Below are 15,745 nucleotides of genomic sequence, written 5' to 3'. Positions count from 1 at the left end.
AATATAAGTGAAGTAAATTAGTTGAAACTTCTTTACCTACAGGAGCTTACACTCCACACTCCTCTCTTTTTAAGTCAGTGTTGGTCTCTGTGTTTTCCACATGCCATTTCCCTTGGGCCACCAAGAGCATTGGTGACTTGGCATTTCTTTAAAAAAGGATGAAAGGCCTTGGTGCTGAGTTTTTACCTGGCTTAGTAGTTATGTAGGACTGGCCTGCTTTTGACTCTCAGATGGGGAATGTTGCTAAACATGTCTGATTCACTGTCCCTTAAATATTGCTTCTTAGGGGTTCCAGCGTAGCCTCTAGGATTTTCTTCCAAGCTGCTGACAACTATTTGGCCAATTTTGAAAGCTTTTCTATTTGCTTATGAGCAGGCAGTGACAATTATGTCACAGCTGCTACTTGACCAAAGGCATTTGTAAGATGCTGTTAATTACAAGAGACATCCTCACTTCAGAGATGTTAAAATATGACAAGAAGAGAAATCATAAAAGCAGTGAAAAGGAAACTCCCTAGCGGTCCAGTGGTTGGGACTCTGAGCTCTCACTACCGAGGGTCTGGGTTCAGTCCCTGGTCGGGGAACTAACATCCCACAGGCCACTCGGCACACCAAAAGAAAAAAGGTGGTGAAAAATATTACCTTGTATTACAGTGAGCTGTAAATAGCATAGTTGCAACTGTTCACCCAGGGCAGGATTCCTCAGGCTCTAGCCATAGTCCAGGAGCTGCTGCTTGGCATAGATTTCAGTACTTGAAAAGGCTTCCAGGTTGTTGGTGTATAAAAAGTAAAATTTCAAAGCAGGATTATAGAAATTGTGGTAAATTTTAAGGGTTTACATTTAACAAATTAATGCCTTTAATGCACACACAAAAAGTATAATTAATTGTCTTTTTCACAAGCTAGTTATAGAGTTTATTAAAAAAAAACATTAGTTCATGGTGCTCTGCAGTCTGTCTATGTAGGGTCTGGAAATGGGACAGTTTAAAGCTATAGGACGAATGTGTTCTTTCAGTGCTTTCAATGTATCTCTCACTCAATCTGTAATCTCATTTGAGAGAATGTCCACGTTAGTTTAAATCTGAGGCCCAGGGTTAAGTGGTACCCCTGTCACGCCCTACAATAAGTCCCACATTGAAATAATTTAAACCCAGTGTTTTAATATTTGGAGTTTAGGTTTGTAACACTTCCAGTGTAGCAAAGCCCTGATTTCAGCTGTAGAAGTTAGGATTGTATCTTCTTTTTTTTTAAAAAAAATATTTATTTATTTATTTGGTTGTATGGGGTCTTAGTTACGGCATGTGGGCTCCTTAGTTGTGGTATGCAAACTCTTAGTTGCGGCATGCATGTGGGATCTAGTTCCTCGACCAGGGATCAAACCTGGGCCCCTTGCATTGGGAGTGAGGAGTCCTATCCACTGTGCCACCAGGGAAGTCCCCATATCTTCTTATTTTACTAATTAAAAAAGGGTCTTATTTTGATTGGGTAACTTCTTTCTTAACACTTCTTGTTGTCTGCCAACTCTTAAACACGAATATAACTACAGAGCTGGGGAACTCCACCTTTTGACACCTGTCCCTTTGAGTCACAGGAAATTAATCTGGCCAGAAGGTTTCTTGCCCTGCTTCCTTCATTCATTATGAAGTCTTTTCTTACCTCGAAACTTTGTTCTTATTCTGAGTAAGGAGATTACCAAGGATTTTATTCTTTGGAAGTGTTCTTAGGCCGCTAAATATCTTAGGTTTAAATTATCCCCTTAATATTTATTGTTAGAGGGTATGAAAATTTTTTCATTCTGAGGGAGCCTCATAATAGGTAATGACTTCCAAACTCTTATTACAAATCTGGCAGTCTGGCATCTCAGTTTATTTTAAATTTTTCAAAAATCTTTTTATGGTGCTGATCTTGATATCAGGAAAGTAAACTTTTTTCATCATTGATTTGTTGATAATATTTAAATAATTTTGTTTCATATCTTTAAGTCTAATACTAGTAATGAGATGAAGCTACCATCACTGAAGGATATTTATTATAAAAAACAGAGGGAAAACAAGCAGTTACCTGAGAGGAATCTCCCTTCTGCTTCCAACCCCAATCATCCACCGGAGGTAAAGTTGACAGCAGTCTGCTGAGTGACGATGAAAGATGACTCATGACTCTTAACTCTCATCTTGAGCTTCCTTTTCCCTAGGAGATCTAAAGCCTACTCACTTGAAAACGAAAACTGAGTACAGAGGGCGAGAGCTTACTGTTGTCTGTCTTATTTCTAGGTACTGACTCTAGACCCAACGTTACACCTGAAGCCAAGTCAGCAGATTTCAGGGATTCAGCCACATGGCTTTTTGAATGCCCTTGATGACAGAATATCCTTCTCACCGGACTCCGTTCTAGAACCTAGTATGGCTAGTCACTCTGACATAGACTCGTTTTCACAAGCAAGTCATGTTACTTCTCAGTTATCTGGATTCCCAAGATATCCTTCAAGTACAAAAGTGTCTCCAGTGGACTCTTGGAAAAATCATGCATTCCAAAATGAAAGTAGGACCAGTTCCACGTTTCCTGCAGTATATACTGTTGGTAGTAACGACATCTCAGTCAACAGTGTAGATGAAGAAAACACTGGCCTGGTACCTTTTGCCTCAGTCAGTCAGTCCCAGCTTCCAGTCAGTACAGCCAGTGGTGTCCCAGAATGCATTTCACTGACTTCCCTGGAAGATCCTGTGATATTGTCTAAGTATGTATTTCAGTGAATGGCTTGTAATGTCAATAGGTTTTTTATGATGTCTGCTTGAATGATGAAAATTGTTTTTATTGAACTTCAGTAATGTATAAAAAATTAAAAAGATAATATAATGTTTATAAGGTAGACCATCTAAAAACTAATGTCTTTTTTTTTGCCTTATAAGTTGTCATCTTGTGTATTAATCTATTATATTTTCTGTGGGTGTATAAAGGAAAAAGGCTGTATTTTTATGTATGAGAATCATTATGTTCTTGGTTTTTCTTATTGAGATAGTGAGGAGATGCTTTCTAAATGATGTTTTTTCCTCTCACCAACAGGGTTAGGCAGAACCTGAAGGAAAAGCATGCTCGACACATCGCAGATCTTCGAGCTTATTATGAGTCAGAAATAAATAGTTTGAAACAGAAACTGGAGGCAAAAGAAATTCCTGCAGTTGAAGATTGGAAGAAAACCAATCAAATTCTTGTAGACAGGTAAGACTTATAATTTAACTGTAAAGTTAGTGTTTCTCCAACTTGAATATATTATTTTCCCCAAAGTATAACATATTATGATGTTAAAACACTTTGAAAACGTGTGCTTTAGATTTGAAAATTTTCACACAGAAACATGTTTGCCTAAGTAATTATTTTTAAAGATTTGAGGGAATTCCCTGGCACTCCAGTGGTTAGGACTCCTTGCTCTCCCTGCTTAGGACCCGGGTTCAATTCCTGGTTGGGGAACTAAAATCCCGCAAGCCGAGGGTACAGCCAAAAAATAAAGATTTGAGCCATCCTCTTACAAAACACTGATAATTGATGAGGACATTTGTTTTGTGTGGGCGAAATACTGAGATAGTTGAGCAGATTTTGTATATGTAAAGGAATGTCATTTATGGGAGAATTAATGCTCTCTGGATTCCCTAATAAGTCTATGATTGATGTCCTGGGGCAGTTCTCAACCTTTCTTCATACCCAGAAATGCATAACTTTAACCCAGACACTCATGAACCTGTGGAAACAGTTATCTCATTCAAAAAAACCATAGACACACAGGGGAGAACGGTCTTATAACTAGGGATAGCTTTCCACTTATTTTAGAGAGAGAGAATCATTTACAAAATTTGATGTTTTTACTAGTATTAATAGCAGCGTACTTGAGGGACTTCCCTGGCTATCCAGTGGTTAATTTAAGACTCCACGCTTCCACTGCAGGTGGCTTGGCTTCGATCCTTGGTCGGGGAACTAAGATCCCCCATGCCATGCGGCATGGCCAAAAAAATAACAGCATACTCGCAACATACTTTACAAATGGTATTAAACAGATTGAAAACTGATGAAGTCTAGGTGACAGCAAAGTCTTCTCTAGGGCAAAATAGACAAAACCCCTAGAGAAAAGATTAGGAGGGAACTGAAATCTGATCCAGTTAACAGTTTAATTTGGAGAATTCTAGGAAAACTCGCTTTTATTTATTTATCTGTTTATCTCTTTGGCTGTGTTGGGTCTTTGTTGCGGTGCGCAGCCTCCTCATTGCAGTGGCTTTTCTTGTTGTGGAGCAAGGGCTCCAGGCACGTGGGCTCAGTAGTTGTGGCACACGGGCTCAGTAGTTGTGGCTCACGGACTCTAAAGCACAGGCTCAGTAGTTGTGGCGCACGGGCTCAGTTGCTGCGCGGCATGTGGGATCTGCCGGGACCAGGGCTCGAACCCATGTCCCCTGCATTGGCAGTTGGATTCTTAACCACTGCGCCACCAGGGAAGTCCGGAAAACTAGCTTTTATACTAGTGTGTGGTTGCTGTGGTAGTTAACATGCTGTCTTGATCCTTATCGTTTCTATAGCTTCCATTTTGCTGTTGGTGGTGGCGATGGGGGTACAATGGCAGAGAAGTAGTTTGAAAAGAGCCAGGAAAAAAGGCCAGTTTTAGGTTTTCTAGGACAAAAAGAAAAGAGTAGATACCAGGCTGGGGGAAGTTTGTTCTTATTTTTGTTCTGTTTTGTTTTTTTAAGAAGGCACAGATGACCACAGGTACTTCCTGTTGGAAAACAGAAGTCTGAAAGAAGCCGACCAGCAGACCTTGTTAGGTCAAAGACGGGGTGCCAAAGAAGGGGAGCTAATTAAAACATCTTTTATGTCTAGAAGCTGCTAGAGCACGTGGAGCAATGAGAGAATGTAGGAGGAGCAAATTGGAAGTCAAGGTTTTAAATAAGTGGTCGTGTTATAACAGTAACAACAGCAATCTAGGGAGTGGAGTAAATGTACTGATAGCGTGCAAATGAAGAGCAACGCATTATTTTCTCCTACCAGTACCCCTAAAGGGCTTGATTTGGCCTACCATATAAAACTGTGTTACAGAGGACAGGAGAAACAAAATGAGAAGTTGCAGTTATTTAGAACTGGAAAAACGATTTACCCAAGACAAAAACCAATATTATGTTGTCAGTGTACACAGCAATTGTTTTCAAATTTCAAAATTGCAAATTGGGGAATCCCACTGCTATTGCAGATGGGACCATTAACACTTATATTGTCACACAATTGCAACTTGGGGGATGAGATCTCTGGCATACCGGAATCAGTGAGGTAATTACAACAGAAAAATAACAACACAGCAACACTTGACTATTTAGTGATCTTTGTTTCAAGAACAGTTTCATCAGTGTTGCATTTCTGCAAGGCATTAATGCATAGTGGGTAGGAGCATGACTCTGGAGCCAGACTGCCTGGCTTAGAATCCCAGTGTGACTCTGGAGGAGCTTAACTTCTCTGTCTCTGTATTCTCATCTGTAAAATGGGAATGATGACAATCCTAACACACAGGATTGTGAGGACGAATGCAAAGTGCTTAACAAAGACTGAGTGTGTAGTCAGTGCCGAATAAATATTAGCTTTTATTCACAGCCATCATTGAACACTGATTCAAAATGGTGACCAAATTCTTCCATGTAGTTTCTTATTTTGAGGTTCTATGGTAATTAACTTTACAAAGAAAGTCTTTAATTATAAGCATAACATTCATGCTGATTTGAAATAGTACAGAAGGATTTAATATGGAGTCTTTCTACCCCATCTTTTGTTTTCACATCCTAGACTTAATTTTTTGCATCCCTCCAGAAATTGTAATGCATATACATTTTCTTCATAGATCAAGTTATTTTATGCAGTTTTCTATATCTTGCATATTTAATTTTTATTTTTTAATGTGATAAAATAACAATCTACCATTTTAACTACTTTTAAGTTTACAGTTCACTGGCCTTATCCATTCACATTGCTGTGCTACTGTCACCAGTATCCATTTCTGGAACTTTTTTTCTCTCGCAAAACTGTCGTTCTGTACCCATTAAACGATAGCTCCCCATTACCCCCTCCCTCCAGCCCCTGGCAACCATCGTTCTACTTTGTCGCTATTAATTCGATGCTTCTGGGTACCTTGTATAAATGGAATCACAGTGTTTGTCCTTTTGTGTCTGGTTTATTTCACTCAGCATAATGTCCTTGAGGTTCTTCCATGTTGTAGCACGTGTCAGAATTTCTTTCCTTTTTAACATTGACTAGTACTTCATTGCACACACCACACCACACCACACCACACCACACCACACACACACACACACACACACACACACACACACACACTGCATTTTGTTTATATCCATTCATCCTTGGTGGATACTTAGGTTGCTTCCATCTTTTGGCTATTGTGAATTTATGCTGCTATGAACGTGAATGTACAAATACTTCTTAGGGATCTTTTCATATCATTTTTAATTTTTTCCGGATACTATATCATCAGGTTCATTGGATATATTTTACTAAAATGGCATCCTTAGTCTTGGCTAACATTGGAGAATTTGTTTTACCTAATGTATTGGAGAATCAGTTAGATTTTTATAATACTTTTAAGAGAAAGGATCTTGTCTTTGATTGTTTTGTTTCAATATATGGTTTTTAGATGTGGCCAGTTAGATAGTGCCCTGAATGAAGCTACTAGTCGTGTGAGAACACTTGAAAATAAGAATAACTTGCTGGAAAGAGAAGTGGTAAGTAAGTACTCTATTTTTTGTTGTTCTAGTGGCTTAATGTTAAAAATTTAAGCTTTTTTATTAATTGAACTTTAGAGACAAATGAACAGTTTTATAAAAACATTGGTTGTATGTTGCTTGTCTTCTCCTTTAGGATGTCTTATTGTTACATTTATATTTTGAATGCTGCTGGCTTCATATGATACTATAAACTTTTACCCTCTAAAAATTTTATTTTTTATTTGGGATATAATTTGCATATCATAAAACTCATCCTTCTAGAGTGTATAATTCAGTGGTCTTTAGTATATTCACAAATTTGTGCGACTATCACCACAATTAATTTTAGAACTTTTTTCTCACTCAGAAAGAAACCCCAAACCTCTTAGCCATCTCCCCCATTACATGCTCTTCTCAGCCATGAGCAACCACTACTCTGCTTTCTGTTTCTCTGGGTTTACCTATTCTGGGTATTTGATGTCAACGGAATCAAACCGTATGTGACCTCACGTGTCTGGCTGCTTCCACTGAGCATTAGGTTTTCAAGGTTCATCCATAGTGTAGCATGGACCAGGACTTCACTCTTTTTTATGGCTGAATAATATTCTGTAGTATGGATGCACCACATTTTGTTTATCCATCCATCAGGTGATGGATGTTTGGGTTATTTTCACTTTTTGGCTATTATGAATGATAGTGCTATGAACATTTATATTTTCAAGATTCTATGTGGATGCATTTTCAGTTTTCTTGGGTGTATAACTAGGAATGCTTAACCTTTCCTCTTAAATAACTTTTCTTTCCCATGCATTACCAAGTTTTATTCTTCTGTGCATAATTTTACAAACAGTGTTTTGCTGCAAAATGCCAGTTATATTCTAGACATTGTTTCTTTGTCTTTGATGGGTTTTTTGTTTGTTTGTTGTTTTTTGTTGTTTTTTGATGCTGAAACCGGGATAGTTTTGATTTTTTTTAAGTTATCTTTGTCTCCTCTTAAACTATAAACTTCATGAAGTCAGGGACCTTTCTTGTTGATCTTTTTTTTTTTTTTAATTTAATTAATTAATTTATCTATTTTTGGCTGTGCTGGGTCTTTCGCTGCCCACGGGCTTTCTCTAGTTGCGGCGAGCAGGGGCTACTCTTCATTGTGGTGTGTGGGCTTCTCATTGAGGTGGAGCACAGGTTCTAGGCGCATGGGCTTCAGTAGTTGTGGCACACGGGGTCAGTAGTTGTGGCTCTAGAGTGCAGGCTCAGTAGTTGTGGCACACGGGCTTAGTTGCTCCATGACATGTGGGATCTTCCCAGACCAGGGCTTGAACCTGTGTCCCCTGCAGTGGCAGGTGATTCTTAACCACTGCTCCACCAGGGAAGTCCTCTTGTTAATCTTATATTTCTAGCACCCTAGTGCCTGCCATCTAGTGGATTTGCAATTAATGATTGTTCAATGAATATTAACATATCAGATGTTCTGAATTTTCTCTTTTATTTTCATTGTAAGTGAGAGAATAGGGTAAGAAATGCTTTTTTTCCCTCTAAATATTAATGTGGGGCTACAAATTCCAGCTATGCTTTTGGAATCATTTCTCTAATAGCCATGGTTATTTTTTCCTCATTAAAGTCATCTACAGGTGAGTCCTGGAATCAGAGTGCCTCAGACAGTGGTTTTCTGTGTATTATTCTATAGGGTAATCCTTTCTAGTCTCCATCCCAGGATATAACAGAATATCAAATTTGTTCATTTCCATTTATGTGTTTTGTTTTATTACTTTTATATTTAATGTCCACAGATTATTAGCTGCTATTGAGACATCTATTATTATTATTATTATTAAAAACAGTGTATTATCCTTGTCTTTGTTTTGTAGAGTGATCTTAGAGAACGCTTCAGTGCAGCCAGCAGTGCCTCCAAAATTTTGCAGGAACGAATTGAGGAAATGAGAACAAGTAATAAAGAAAAAGACAATACCATCATTCGACTGAAATCTAGACTTCAGGATTTAGAAGAGGCATTTGAGAATGCTTACAAACTCTCAGATGATAAAGAAGCAAGACTAAAACAAGAAAATAAAATGTTTCAAGATGTAAGTGACAAGTAACTCAGTGATGTGGTTGGCTAAAAGGAATTTCAGATATTGTAGTCTTACAAGCTATTATGATTTTTTCCACATTTATTTTCATTTTACATAACTTTGCTGTAGCTGCAAATATACGTAGACTTTTCTGATCGAGTTCGTTGGGTCTTATCTTAAAGCAGGAAGTCAGGGCTTTCAGAGCTATGGTGTCACTCCCACGCCTTTCTGTCTCTGGCAGGGCAGCATTTGAGCTATCTTAAATCAGCACCTGTGTGTCTGGCAGGTACAACGGACCAGATTTACAACAGGCTTGATAAAATTTTTCACTTTGATTTAATTTCACTTAAAAGTTAGATTTGTATAACATTGAAACTGGATTAGGTTTTGTTTTTTTTTAAAGTAAAATCTGAAAGTATTTCGGCTGTTGATATTTTCTTCCTGATAGCTTTAGATTTGATTCTTGCTGCTTTGTTTTTTAAAATTTATTTTCCTGAAGGTAATACATGTCAATGGTTTAAATGGTCAAATATCAAATGAGAAACAGCAGTCTTCTTCACCTCTCTCTATCTTGGAGTCCTCTACCCTAGAAGCCATTATTTTCAGCTTTTAGCCATTCCTTCTAAAGTTTTTCTCCATGTTTCTAAGTGACAAACTTACATTGCTCTTTTTCTCCCCCCATCAGTTTCAGACATTATATATTGACTACCCTCTGTGCAAGGTCACAGTGTAGCTTTCTTATACCATTTGCTCCCCAAACAAACACTCCTCCCCTCTTTCCAATGTGATTGATGTATTAAATTGATTCTGAGAAGCTTATTCTTTTTTTTTTTTGTGGTACGCGGGCCTCTCACTGCTGTGGCCTCTCCCGTTGTGGAGCACAGGCTCCGGATGCGCAGGCTCAGCGGCCATGGCTCACGGGCCCAGCCGCTCCGCAGCATGTGGGATCTTCCCGGACCGAGGCACGAACCCGTGTCCCCTGCATCGGCAGGCGGACTCTCAACCACTGCGCCACCAGGGAAGCCCGAAGTTTATTCTTTTACATTTGAACAACTCAGAAATTGGAATGCATCTTTATAGTGTCATATTTTAATTGGCAGCACTTTTTCCTCTTAGTATTTTAGTAAATAATATTAAATAGCATTTCTAGTTAGTGGTGTCTTAGACTTTAAATATGATATACTATCATTTATAAATGAATCAGAATTCAGTGTTTCTTATGTCTATGCAAATATTTTTCAAAGCTAAGCTGCAGTGTTCAGTGACTACATTTCCTTTCTCTTACAACTTTTATTTGTCCTAGACTTAATAATTGGCTTGTCTCTTTATCTGCTTGCTTAGTTTTTAAACATGCATAGCACTTCCTTTCCTCCCGCCTCCCCAGTATCCTTGCTTCAGTCTGAACTGATTGCCCTCGAGGTCTGATACACAGATTTCTAGGACTTGCCTTTGTCATCATCCTGGGAATTGTCTTCGCTTCTTTCCCGTATTGAATCTGTCCTTTTGTGTGGATTCTATATCTTCTTTCTTGGTTTAACTCTGTTTTGCTAGAGTACATCTCCTGAGAAAAAGAAGGCATAAGAGACAAATTTTGAGGCCTTCCATATCTGAAAACTTTTATAGTTGCAGTCACACTTTACTTTTTAAAAACTACTTTATGTTTTAGAACAGTTAGAATTACAGAAAAATTGAGGAGATAGTGGAGTGTTCCCATATGCCCCCCACCATTTCCCCTGTTATTAGCATCTTGTATTAGTACCATACCTTGGCCACAATTAGTGAGCCAATTTTTTTTTTTTAATGTTTGTTTATTTTGGCTGCTCCGGGTCTTACTTGCCACATGCAGCCTTCTAAATTGAGGCGTGCGGACTCTTAGCTGCGGCAGCATGTGGGATCTAGTTCCCCGACCAGGGATCTAACCCAGGCCCCCTGCATTGGGAGTGGGGAGTCTTACCCACTGCACCACCAGGGAAGTCCCAATGAGCCAATATTGATACATTATTATTAAGTAAACACCACAGTTTATTCAGATTTCCTTGCTTTTTTCCTAATGTTCTTTTTCTGCTCCAGGACTCCCTCTAGGAGACCAGATTACATGTAGTCTTCATGTCTTCCTAGGCTCCTCTTGGCTGTGACAGTTTCTCAGACTTTTCCTGTTTTTAATGATCTTGACAGTTTTGAGGAGAACTGGGCAGGTATTTTGCAGTATGTCCCTTGGGATTTGTCTAATATTTTTCTCATGATTAGACTAGGGTTATTAGGAGGAAAATCACAGAGGTAAAGTACCATTTTGGGCATATTATACCAGCAAGCCCTATGTTTTTTATTCCTTTATAGTCATTTTAGTAAAGTTTCAGGAGGGAGTGCATATGAACGCTCCATTCAGTGTGCCATATGTGATTAGAACTTTACATGGTTCAGTTATTACTGTTCTCATTCGTACACATTAATAGTATAATTTTAGTGTGTGTGAGTACATGAGCTCCTGGTTTTTAAAACTTGTACTTCTTAACATCAGACCTACAGAAAGTTGCAAAAGTTGTGTGAATAATTTTCATATTTCACCTTCACCTAGATTCTGAAAGTTAACATTTTATAATATGTGCTTTATCATTCGGTCCACATATAGTTTAAAGATTTTTTCAAAAAAAAATAATTTTTTTTCCAAACTTTTTTAGAGTAAGTTAGAGATATAATGCATCTTTACCTCTAAATACTTCAAGGTCTATTTCTTAAAAACAAGGGCAGTCTTTTATATAACCATAGCAAAATTAGGAAATTAACATTAATATAGTAATTTATACATGCCATTCAATTTTTTGCAAATTATACCACAAGTATTCCTTATAACAAAAGAAACTTTTTTTCCCTTGTTCGGGATCCGATCCAGGACTACATGTTGCATTGACCTGTCACATCTCTTTTATCTCCTTTAACCTAGAGCAGATCCTCAGTTTTTCTGTCTTTTATAACCTTAAAACTCTTTGAAGATCATAGACTAATTATTTTATAGAACTACTCCTTCTAACATGGTAGCCTCTAGCCACATGTGACTATTTAACTTTACACTGATTACAATTAAGTAAAATAAACAGTTCAGTTCCCCAGTTGCACTGGCCACATTTCAAGTGCTCAGCGGTCACACATAGGTAGTGGCTGCGGTGTTGGGCAGCGCGGGGGGACTGCATCCGTCATCACAGAGAGTCCGCTGGCCAGCACATTGTGGAATGGCCCTCAGTTTGGGTATGTGTTTCTTCACAGTTAGATTGGGTTGTCGTGATGCACAGGAGCCCCTCTTAGCACTTCCTGTTAGGAGGCACGTGTGAACTGTGTGGGTGTCAACTCCAGCCACTTGGTGAAGGTGGGGTTTGCCAGGGGTCTCCACTGTAAAGTTATACCCTGCCCCTCCCCCACTGCAGTTACATGTAACTTATGAGAGGGTAATTTAAGGCTCTGCAAATCACCTTTTTCTCATCAAACTTGTTACCCACTAGCTGTAGCATGTCCTGATGTGTCTTGCCTGAAACCACTAATTACTGTGGCGGCTGCCAAATGGTGTTTTTTCTATTTCTATGATTCCCTCTCATTTGACTGCAGGGAGTAGTCCTCCTTTCTTCTTTATTTCCGCTTATCAGCGTGGACTCATGGATTCTGATTTTATTCAATTAGGTAGTCTTTTTTACTCTGTTTATTATTTTGATGCTTTGTCTTAGCTTTGGCCTGAGGGGTACGTGTGAAGCTGGCTTCTGTGACCTTTTGACAGTTTCCCGTCATTCTAGACTTCCTGCCACAGCCAGATGTTCCAGGCCCATCTTGTACTTTTCTAGCCCCGGCCCTAAGTCAGTCATTTTTCCCCGGAGCCCTGGTTCCTTTAAGTGGAAGATGGTATTTAGAAACTTAAGATCTAGGTATGTTCATTGCTTCTGGGATGTCATTGTTTTTAATTAAAAACCCATCATTGTTTGAGTAGCAGTGAAGCACAAAGGATAGGTAGAATGTTGTTTTCAGCTGAAATTGCATGAATATTTCCAGGGATAACACTGACTTTTTCCACGTTTATCATGTCACATATTTTAAGCACACAGAAAGGTATAGAGTAATGCATTAAATCCCCATATACTGGCCATCCGTAGATACTGTTGAAAGACACTCTTCTATTCCTCTCTCTCCCACCCTAGAGGTGCCTGCTATGCTAAATGTGCTCTTGGTTATCCCCACTCTGTTCTTTTTACTTCTACTATAAATGCACGTTGTTTTAAACAATATATAGTAATGTTTCGTATGTTCGTAAACCATATATGAATTGTATTGCACTGTATCCTTCTACCACCTGTTTTTCTCTTAACATTGTTTCTAAGATTTGCCGTGTTGATACATGTAGTTTTTATTCTTTTTTATTTAAACATTTGTATGTGAAATATTTCTGGTATATACAAAGGTATAAAGAGTAATATAACAAATACATGTAGACCGACCCACCACCCACCTTAAGAATTAAAATACTGTAGATGCCGTTGAGGCCCTCCACGTACCTTTTCTGATCACCTCTGCCTTCTTAGAAGTAATTGGTCTGAATGGTGTGAATGTCATTCCCATGTCTGTCTTTGTATCATCATGTTTATATGTTTGCTTAGTCAGTGTTGTTTGTTTGCCATATCTTAAAACTATAAATGCTATCATACTGTATTTACTGTTCTGAAACTTTTTTTCCTCTGTAAGACTTATCCAAGCTGATACATACAGCACTAATTCACTTGTTTTCATCCCTGTGTCATATTCCATTGTGTGAATATTCCACAATTTATTTATCCATTTTCCTGCTTCCAGTTTCTTTTTGTTGCTGTTATGAGCAGCACTGCCATGACCATTCCTATATACACATCCTGTGCCAACGTGTGCAAGTACCTCTAGGGTATTGTTGCAGTTACCAGAGCTGCAAAACAAATGACCCCCAAACTGGACATACTCTGCTCACGGGCTCGGTGGTCTAGGAACTTGGACTGGGCTTAACAAGGACAGCTTATCTTGGCCCAGCATTATCTGGAACCTTAGCTGGAAACTCAGAAGTTGGGGCCTTTGATGATGGCTGTCAACTAAGCCTGCAGTTCTTTCCATGTTTCCTTCCATGTGGCCTCATTTGGGCTTCTTTGCAGCATAATGGCTGAGTACTAAGGACAGGCGTCCTGAAAGAGCTTCCTGACAGCCACAGTGCCTTTCATGACTAGCCTTCTGCAAGCTTTCTAGCATCTTCTTTTTATCCCTGGTATTCTGATAGTCCATAACAGTGTTTGGGGCATAGGTTCTTCCAATCTGGAAATTAATGTCTTTTAGTTCTACAAATGCTGATGTTATTTCTCTATTAATTTCCTGCCTCTCTCTCTTCTCTTTCTCTGGAACTTTTATGAGTAGATGTTGTATTGCATGGGTTGATTCTCTAAGACTTATTTATGTTTTAGTGTTCATCATGGCCTCTTTGTCCTTTATCTTCCAGTCTTAGTATTAATTATGTCTTTTCTCATTGTTACTTTCTAAGAGCTCTTTATTCTCTGATTGCTCGTTTTTCAAAGCTTTCTGTTCTCGTTTTGTGACTATAACATTGTTATTTCTCTGAGGATATTAATACTAGCTTTCTTTTTTTTTAAGATTTATTTATTATTTATTTTTGGCTGTGTTGGGTCTTAGTTGCGGCACACAGGATCTCTGTTGAGGCACGTGGGGTCATTTGTTGTGGCGCGTGGGCTTCTCTCTAGTTGTGGCGTGCGGGTTTTCTCTTCTCTAGTTGTGGCGCGTTGGGTTCCAGAGCACGTGGGCTCTGTAGTTTGAGGCATGTGAGCTCAGTAATTGTGGCACGTGGGCTTAGTTGCCCCGTGGCATGTGGGACCTTAGTTCCCTGACCAGGGATCGAACCCACATCCCCTGCATTGTAAGGCGGATTCTTTACCACTGGACCACCAAGGAGGTCCCAATAATAGCTTTCTTTTGATACTTTCCTTTAGTTTTGGTTCATTATTTCTTCTAAGTTAACCTTTCATTTTGATTTGAAGTCTGTTTCATATGAAATTTTTTTTTTTCAAATGTTGGTTCTTTGGTAGGTTCACGTTTAAGAGGGAGGCAGTAAAAAGCTATTTGGAGACTCTGTGCACAGATGGGACTTACTTCCTGGTACCTTCACTTACAAGCAGTTGTAAGTGATACACCAGGCATTTGGTTAGGGAACCTCCAGGTGTAAATGTGTCTTTTTTTCTGGGGTTGTTCAGTTTTCCCAAACAAAAGTCTTCCGGTTTCTTGTCTGGAACCTATCAGCCAGGCTCTGGTGGAATTGAGGGAGGGGAGAGTCAGGTGGGTTTTTTTTTTTTTTTGAAGACTTTTCCTTAGTCATTTTCTCTTTATCTCTTTGCCTCCCCCTCACACCCTGCTATCATACTTGTGTTTCCAAAGTTGCATTTTTCTCTCACAGTCATGTCTTCTACGCCCTATTGCCTGGCTGAACAGTCCACTGCTGTATGGGTTGGGAAAAGGCCCTGGACTCTAACCCAGGACTTTGAACCAGTTTCCTGTGGTCAGCCCTGTGCTTCAACCCTGCCCACCACTGAACCTGGGGTTCAAGTTGTGAGCCTCTCAGGGTTATGAAGAGATCAACCTACTTGCCATTAGCATCCTTTATTCAGACTCTGGAAGTTGTAGCCTTGTTGCATCTTCATTGAAATCTCTCGCTCGTTGCTGTTACCTCCTTTGTTTTCTCTTTAATTGATTCATTGTTAATTTAGTGGGATCTCTGGATAAAAAGAAAATCCTGTGATGAATCTCTCTTCTTTCACCAGAAGTCTCACTTATGTATTTTTAAATAAATTACCTAATTACATTAGACTTTGGGGATTGTACCTTTACTCTGTGGAACTAACTTAACAAAAGGTAGTGTGCAACAGTTCCAAAG

General features: G+C 39.0%; 1 protein-coding gene across 2 annotated transcripts in view; it reads left to right on the top strand.

Moving 5' to 3' along the window:
- MPHOSPH9 (M-phase phosphoprotein 9) overlaps nt 1-15,745 on the top strand; it is a 51,300-nt gene that overhangs the window by 18,197 nt on the left and 17,358 nt on the right. For both annotated transcript variants that reach the window (XM_065889926.1, XM_065889927.1), the window contains 5 exons: nt 1,982-2,107; nt 2,270-2,733; nt 3,060-3,215; nt 6,673-6,760; nt 8,608-8,823. In XM_065889926.1, coding sequence (XP_065745998.1) covers nt 1,982-2,107; nt 2,270-2,733; nt 3,060-3,215; nt 6,673-6,760; nt 8,608-8,823 — 1,050 coding nt within the window. The remainder of the gene's footprint in view (nt 1-1,981; nt 2,108-2,269; nt 2,734-3,059; nt 3,216-6,672; nt 6,761-8,607; nt 8,824-15,745) is intronic.

The sequence above is a fragment of the Phocoena phocoena genome, chromosome 13 (assembly GCF_963924675.1).
Source record: "Phocoena phocoena chromosome 13, mPhoPho1.1, whole genome shotgun sequence".
In the NCBI taxonomy this organism is placed as follows: domain Eukaryota; kingdom Metazoa; phylum Chordata; class Mammalia; order Artiodactyla; family Phocoenidae; genus Phocoena; species Phocoena phocoena.
The sequence above is the reverse complement of the archived record's forward strand: the minus strand, read 5'-3'. Positions and strand labels throughout refer to the sequence as shown.